At 44.7% G+C, this 8,649-nt stretch overlaps 1 protein-coding gene across 1 annotated transcript; it reads left to right on the top strand.

Annotated features, from left to right (window-relative positions):
• Positions 1–4,236: 4,236 nt before the first annotated feature.
• On the top strand, positions 4,237–7,926 carry amigo3 (adhesion molecule with Ig-like domain 3). Its single transcript, XM_071538562.1, has one exon. The coding sequence runs from the start codon at positions 4,664–4,666 to the stop codon at positions 6,323–6,325; it is 1,662 nt and encodes a 553-aa protein (XP_071394663.1). The 5' UTR covers positions 4,237–4,663; the 3' UTR covers positions 6,326–7,926.
• Positions 7,927–8,649: the final 723 nt, after the last annotated feature.

The raw sequence follows: 8,649 nt of genomic DNA, 5'->3' as shown, positions 1-8,649 counted from the left end.
ATAATGTGGAGTAGGACTTACTGAATCGACATTGTGCTCATTAAGGTAAATTAAAGTATATACATAAATATATATATATATATATATATATATATATATATATATATATATATATATATATATATATTACCCATGAGCAAAGACCTACAGCCAACTGTGAAAAACCCAAGAGATGAAATGCTATGAGGCAATGCAAATCAATAAGCATATAAAGAACGCTTTTAATATATAAAATGTTATAAATATTTCTGCTTTGAATATGCTGTGTGTGGTGTAATATATATATAAATATATAGTCCTACAGGATTGAAAGCCAGTTTGTCTGCTTTTGATTCTTGAATCTAGTCTCATACTCCATCCTGCTGTAATGTACTGCATGTCCGTCTGTGAAATTATTTATTCAATTTTATCTTTTTTGAATTTCTCTCCTTTTCCTTTTTGAGACTTTTTCTGAGGCCATCACTGCAAGTGATGGTCAGTTTATAACTGACCTGCCTGGTTAATAGGTACAAGTACAGGTTACATAAAGGTTAAAAGAAATAAAATTGTCACTTTATCTAAACAAGACATGGGAAATTTTCTGAACGTAGGGCTCATTAAAATGCAGAAAGACTGATACGATGCGAGTAGATTGAAACCAGCCTGAGCGTCTACGGCTAAGAACGGCAGCTTGTTAGTGTGAATTCACTAAGGAGGGGGGATTCACGGTCTGAATGTCAAGTAGTGATGACTTGTGGGCGAGAGAGAGAGAGAGAGAGAGAGAGAGAGAGAGAGAGAGAGAGAGAGAGAGAGAGAGACAGAGAGACAGAGAGAGAGTGAGAGAGGTGTGACTGTGTGCATATGTGTGGTGTCTATGTGCTGTGTGGTGTATGTGATTGTGTGCCTGCAAGTGTGTACGTTTGTGCTTGCGTGGACGTGTGTGTGTGTGTGTGTGTGTGTGTGTGTATGTAGGAATTTCAACACTGCAGTCTCCACAGTGCGAGGCCTCTACTTGATTAAGTCGTTCACTCTGGGGACCCAGAAAGAAAAGGACAAGATAAGAGGACTTGGTCTCAGCAGAATCACAGGCAGGTGACTTCTCATGCTTAGATATATTCTCAAAAAAATACAAACAGAATATATGGATTGGTCACAGATCCCATATAGGCCAGGTGTGAGATGCCTCAACGTAACGTGGGAAACGTAGCTTGAAGGAGAGAAGAGAGAAGGATGGTGAGGAGAGGAGATGGGAGAGGAAGGCAGACGAAGGAGAGGAGATGAGGGAAAAGAAGACGAGGAGAAGGCAGAGAGGTGGGAAAAGAAGAAGAAAGAAGAGAGGGGAGGGGGAGGAAGAAGACGAGAGGAGAGAGGAGAGGGGGGAGGGGAAGGGAGGATAAAAGAGGACCAGGAAGGAAAGAGTGGAGTGGAGAGGAGAAGGGAGTCATGTTGGTCAGGTGGGAATAGCCCAAAATAAATGCATGATTGTCTATATAACCAAATAAAATGACTCTATAAAATATGTGGAGAAATGCTTGGTTGGGGAGACATTTACACCTTAAAAAAAATGTCCATTAAGTGTACCATTAAGTCAATACAGACCTAATTAATACTTGACAATATTTACTTACTATATTTTCAAGTATTTTAAGTAAACACAATATGGATTTGATATGAGGGCCCTTTAAAATCACAAGGCTTTTTTTGTGATAAGCCCCGGGCTTGAATAGTGGAATTATTTTCATGACTACAAGAGGGCCAACATGGCATACATTTATCCATGTCAACATTCATTATCCATGAGCATAGACCTACAGCCAACTGCGAAAAACCCAAGAGATGAAATGCTATAAGGCAAGGCAAATCAATAAGCACATAAAGAACGCTTTTAATATATAAAATGTTATAAATATTTCTGTTTCGAATATGCTGTAATACACCAGCGAAAAATGATGATCATTTCCATTCTTATGAAAATACTATATTTTCATGAATAATACATAGTAATTAGAGGAGAGGAGAGGAGAGAGAAGAGAAGCGAGGAGGAGAGGAGAGGAGAGGAGAAGAGAAGAGAAGAGAAGAGAAGAGAAGAGAAGAGAAGAGAAGAGAAGAGAAGAGAAGAGAAGAGAAGAGAAGAGAAGAGAGTGACATCAAATACACACACTCTCTGGTCGTTCCTTTCTCATACTCATCAGCGCTCTCTCTCCCTGGCCAATCAAATTCCCTCCAGAATCTCCGTTCAATGCTCCTCCTATGGCAACATAAGCCAGTTGAGTGTGTGTGTGTGTGAGAGAGAGATAGAGAGAGAGAGAGAGAAGAAGAGAGAGACAGAGGGAGAGAGAGAGAGCGTGTGACAACAAGAGAGAGTGTGAGAGTTTGATACAGAAACACCAAGACACAGATAGACATACAGAGAGTGAAGCAGGAACAGCTTAGTGAATGGAGAACAGAGGGAGAAACTGAGACGGGAGGAGGATGCTGAGGGAAAGGGGGAGGAGGATTAAGCCAGAGTGGAGGAGAGGAGGAGAGGAGGGGAGAGGAGGAGCTGGGAAAGCACCAGAAGCGGCAGACGCAGCTCGGCTCAGCTCAGAGCATGCCATAAACAGACGGGAGTCAACACTGACTGGATACAGCTAAAGCCCCAGTACACTCACATCTGGCAACGGCATTGAGACAGACACACACACACACACTTCAGGATACATCAGGGACATACTCTAATGCACCTGGATTCAACAGAATGGACTAACTAGAACTTTTTTTCTTTGTATTGCAGATGAGTTTTGCTTTTCTTTTGTTTTTGTAAAAGAAGAAAATATAGGAGAAGAAGGAGGGGCGGACATGGCTGGTTGTTTCATGTCTGGGATTTTACAGAAGGGGATGAAAGCCTGCTCTTTTGCGTGAGACTTTTTCAAAACCACTCACCCACCACCTGCTAAAAACGGAACGACTTGATACAAACTGGCTGGAGGAAAAAGACGGAGAGAGCGAGGGAGCAGGAGAGATGTGTGTGTGCGTTTTGGCATCAGTGTCTTTATGTGTGAAACCTTTAAGGGCTGCAGGCGCAACTGCCTGCGTGATTGGGTGAAGTGAAGTGGACAGACTGCTGACTTCTTTGAAAATCTGATCCGCGACTTGGGCGGTCTGTGGGCGGCCGACAGCTGGGGCTGTGATTCACAAAACCTGACTTGGCGTGAAAACAAGAGACGCTACAACTACGGATGAAGCTTCTCTCACGATAGGAGCTGAGAGGGAGAAGAAGGTGTGCTCGTGTGCAGGGGAGAACTTCTAGCTTTGTTTGCAGTGGGCGGGGGGGGGGGGGATTTATTGAGAGACAATCTGAGCCCGTTTTGTTTACTTCAGAGGAGGTAATGAAGCGGGGTAATGACTTGAAGTTTTTGTTTCTCCAGCCAATAAGAGAAGCTAAAAGGCAGTGTACTTGCAATGCCACTCCAGCAATCGCAATGCAATGACAGACAGTATCATCTAACCTATAAAGAAACTAACAATCAGAAATTTTAACAGGCTATGGACTTCTTTTATAGTCGTGGATCTAAGAAAGCCCTGTTATGAGCTTAATGGTCTGTCAAGAGGTGAGGAAAAGACATATGCTACGGTTCAGACCATGCGTATATGCTCTACGCAGTTGATTTTACATGCCTGGAATAAAATGAACGACCGGGTGATTGAGGAGAATGTTACGATCTTACGATGTACCTGCCTTCCTCTTTTCTAATGTACTAACTGACTGAAGGATGTTCTTATCGCAACACCTGGATGAGTTTTACAGCAACTGAACTTTGACTGTGTTCCATTTACTAATTACATTTTTTTTATATCCATCACTCCCCTCCATCTCTTAACCCCTTACCTCGCTCTCTTCTTCTTTTTTTAACTTTATTGCCCTGGGACGAGGGCAGAGAGAGTGAACTGTTGAGCGGTTTTGGCTGTGTTCCATCCCGTGGCCCACTTGCTTCCACCCTACTAAACACAAATTGTGTAGCAGAAGGGATTTGTTTGTTTACACAGGTACACCTGGGCCTGTATCTCAGAAACTGTGCCTTTTTATGTAGCTAACGTCTGTTTTTTGCCCTCTCTGGCTGCCGCGCTGGCAGGTGGATATGGATGCAATCACCTCATTCAACATTAACCGGGTTAGAGAAAACAAACAATCACGCCAGAGCACAAGCTGGGAGCAGAAATAAAACAGAGTGAGCATACATTACACTGACGTTTTGTTTGTGCCCTGTAGCTTAAGCGGAGCAAAGCAAATGCAGTGTTTGTCTTAAACTTGTCTTGAAAATGATAAAGGGATTTAAACATTTACATTGGCTTCTTTGTGTGTGGCAGGAAGCCTGAACAGAAGCAGAAGAGAAAGGACCACCTTCCATCAATTAAGGGACAAGGACAAGACAAAAATGAGGAAATACAGACCTTTATATGAGTTAGTTTGTCTAGAGTCTATTTACTTATAGCTTGATCTACAGCAAAATCAATTTGTCATAAGAAATTAGATGAGTCAGAGAGCATGAAGTAAAAGATATTTACAAAACAACAACAACTACAACCAAAACACTGGCTGTTCTAAGGGACACAAGAACTGAGAGAAATAAGCTGGACCATAAAAAGAGAACTATAAACGGTACACTGGCTACTGTGCCTGTGCCCAGAGCCTGGTGTTTACACTATGTTGTGTGTTGGTGGTAACAGCAGTGGTGCTGGCAGCTGTCTGAAGGGTGTGGCGGCACCAACAGCTACAGCACCATCACCATTATGGTGGTCTGTTGTTGTGCTGTTAGTCAGTCTCCAGCTCCCCCAGCTGAGCCCTGCCCAGGCCAGCATCTGCCCGCCCGGCTGTCTCTGTGCCTCTGACATCCTCAGTTGCACCGCCCTGGGTCTGAAACAAGTCCCCAGGGAGATGCCCGTCTCCGCTGTCACTTTGGATCTTAGCCATAATCAGATTAAGGAATTGGAGGAGGGCGGCTTTGGAAGACTTCCTCGGTTGGAGACATTACGGTTAGCGCACAACCAGCTGACTACGATTGAACCGGGGAGCTTCCGAAATAGTTCCGGAACATTGCTTCAACACCTGGACCTGTCGTCCAATCAGCTTGTTGTATTGGAGCAGCACTATTTCCTGGAGTTGTCAGGATTGAAGGAACTGTTGCTGTTCAACAACCATATTGTCCGTGTGGAGAGCCAAGCACTCGCTGTACTGGGCAGCCTCCGCAAGGCCTACCTCAGCCACAACCTTCTCACTGATTTCCCCTTCTTTTCCATCCAGGAGCACAGCCACCCTTACCTGTCCATGCTGGACCTGTCCTCCAATCGCCTACCCAAACTGCCCCTGGAGGATATATCAAACTTACCTATGGCGGTCCAGAGTGGACTCTATCTCCACAACAACTCCCTGGTGTGCGAGTGCTCCATGTATGGGCTATTCCGTCACTGGGAAGCGAGAGGCTACCCCTCAGTGAAGGACTTCAGGCAAGAGCACACATGTCTTGTCTATGGGATACAGAAAGGTACTGTGCGCTTCTTCCAGCATGGCCGCTACTTTGAAAACTGCAGTTTGACTGTGATGAATCAGCTGAACCTGCAGGTACAGCAGAACAGCAGTGTTCTAGTGAATGCAGGCGAGGCAAAGCTGCTGCACTGTGTGACCACTCTCACAGGGCAGCATGTGACATTTATCTGGGTGTCGCCTAATCAGGAGTACGTGGCCCCACCAGGTAACAACGGCTCACTGAAGATGTATGCCAATGGCAGTTTGGAGATCGTGGCGGCGCGAGCGGAGGACTCCGGCATCTACTGGTGTATGGCCTTGGACCGGCGGCGGCAGCGCAATGAGACACGGGAGGTCAATGTGACGGTGGCACTGCACGATGGCGAAACTCACGAGCCGTTCAACACTGGATTCACCACCCTCCTGGGCTGTGTGGTGAGCCTGGTGCTGGTTCTCATGTACCTCTACCTAACACCCTGCCGCTGCCCTCCCTGTCGTAAGGCCCCCTCCCCGGCCACAACCACCCCAAGCCCGGGGAATGAGGCCGGGGCAGGGAGCGCCCAATCCTCCATCCTCACCCCGACCCCGCCGGCTACCACCGAGGGGCCAGGCCGCAAGGTCAGTACCAACAAGCATGTGGTCTTTCTGGAGCCTATCAAAGAGCAGCAGAACGGCAGACTCAGGGCGGGGCCGGGAACCGGGGCAGGGTATGGACACTTGGGGCCAGGTTTACTGCTAGGGGCAGAGCATCATCCGAAGCTCCACAACCAATCACAGCAGAGGGCAGGGGAGGCAGACTCCATCATGTCAGTGTTCTCAGACACACCTATCATGTTGCCATAGCAATGGGACTAACTGACAGACAGACTGGCACTGTTATCACCTCTTCCTCCTCATTCGCTTTCTCCCCCCTTTGCTTCTCAGTTACCTCCTCACCACCTCCCACTGCACCCAGCACCAGACCTGAGCAAAACAGTAACTGAATACTAACCTTGACTAACAGCTTGATTTATCTTTTCTTTGCAAAGGATCAGTGGTGGTTTGAATGAAGTCAAAGTCAAAGATCTGAATACTTCTTCCACCACTGCAAAGGATGTGCCTACTTTTGAGGCTATTTAATTGCCTGACTAGACAAATCAAGTGTAACTCAAGTAGTCTGAATATTGTAAACCAAATTTAAATGTATTATTGTTTGCCCAGGTCTGCCCACTATGCCCTACAGCCATGAACCAATGCACTGTGAAGGTGTGGGCTCTCGCCTGCTGAAACAGACTTACAGGGTAGGCATAGTGCGTATAGAGGCAACAGAAAGAGAAAGACAGATACCTGGGGGAGGAGAAAGCAGGCAGATAGGTGTCAGAATAAAAAGAGAGCAAGGAGAGAAAGAGTAAGGCCAAGATTGAAAAGAGAGAAAGAAAGTACTTGGGGAGGAACTGTGAATACTGCCGAGGGTCTGTGAGGGAGGACGTTGTATAAGGGAATGAGGGATAAAAAAAAAAGAGTGAAAGAGAGTGTGCGACAAGACACTCAGGAGAAACCAAACTAGCAGGATGGCAGGGATAAAGGGGATGAAGGGAGAGCGTTCCTGACCAGGCTGAGCATGGACTGCTATACTGAAACAAAGTGCACGGGGCTGTCCCTTTAAGCACGGCTTGTACCTTAATAAACCTTTGCTACAGATGCCTTCTTGTCTTAGACAGAGAGAAAAAAAACATTTCTTTGTACAGCTTTTTAGCTTTCCCTTTTTCAGAGCCAGTGTCAGTTGATTAGAGCCAAACAAATCTGCATAGTGTAGCTCTGTCAGAATGTGAAGTGTTTTAGAGTAGACAAGCTAGAGAAAAAAAGAGCTTTTAGAAAGTAAAAATAGAAACAGTTTTAATAGATAAGTTTTGATTTGAAATCCCATCGCGCCTTCCCCCCTCCCCAGAAGCTCGGATACTTTCATCAACAGTCAGAACTTGAACATAAAGAGAAAAATGGAGACGGAAAAAAAAAAACCTCTGAAACAACAGTTGAAAACGATTTATGTGGCACATTTCTGTGCAGTGGAAACATTGATCGCTGGAGATGGAGTATAATTGCTTGGTGAATGCATTTGGAGATAGCAGAGCTCTGTCTAACAAGTTTGTATCAATGCTTTTTTCCAACCGTGTCGCAAATTTCTTTGAACAATATATATGAAATTGAATGGACGACAAAAAAACAAAAAAACAAAAAACAAAAAAAACAAAAGAGACTCAAATCTCACCTTTGTGTGGTGAGTATATTGCAGGATTGACAGCAAAATCAGGGCACACGTGTTTGTTTTCTTACCAAATGTCTCCACTGTGTTCACTGCATCTCCCCTTCCTTGCACTGCCCTTCTCTCCTCTCCCCTTTCTCTTCTTCTTGTCTCTTGTCCTCTCTTTATCTAAGTGTTAATAAATCTCTGTACTTGGATCGTCCAGGGGAATGTCTGCCTTGTTATTGTTACCCAGAGGGAAAAACTTTTGTTGGTGCATAACTAGATAAGGAAGAAGGGTGTATGTGTGTGTGTGTGTGTGTGTGTGTGTGTGTGTGTATGTGTGTGTATACACGTGTGCATGCACATATCTACACAACCACTGCCTTGGCTAATAACAACCATGACAAAGGGAGTTGGGAATAAACTAGGCACTAATAAGCTGCTAAAGCAATAAGCTGCAGTTGCAGCCACTGTATAAATCCCACTTTTTATTTAAATATTTTCCCTGCATGTAACAATTAATTATTGCTGAACTATCACCGTGTCAAGTCTTAAGGAAATTGAAAATTTATTTGATTTCTTTCCAACTATCAAAAACTACAAGCAATGATCCGGCAACCAATCAATGAAGATACATGACTTTTGTGCTACAATATACATATTTTTGCAGCTCTTTCTGAGAAAGAACTGGTTGCAGTGACTGCTGCAGTCAAACAGTAGGACTGGTATGATAAATGCGTCATACTGGGGGTGAGGTGGGGGTGGGGGGTGGGGGGGAGACTTAGCTACCACAGGAAAGTACCAGCTTACTGAATCTTGTAATGCTGTTTTTTATGTGATAAGATCACCACTAGATATTGTTGTAGATCAAAGTCGAGACATCAGAATTAAAACCAAATATATAAATACACGATTTGGCAAGAAGAACACTTGATTTACTAGC

This window comes from Centroberyx affinis, unplaced genomic scaffold, assembly GCF_046629955.1.
Source record: "Centroberyx affinis isolate AG114_WGS23_722 - 3 ecotype Tasmania unplaced genomic scaffold, CSIRO-AGI_Caff_v1 ptg003288l_1, whole genome shotgun sequence".
In the NCBI taxonomy this organism is placed as follows: Eukaryota; Metazoa; Chordata; class Actinopteri; order Beryciformes; family Berycidae; genus Centroberyx; species Centroberyx affinis.
The sequence above is the reverse complement of the archived record's forward strand: the minus strand, read 5'-3'. Positions and strand labels throughout refer to the sequence as shown.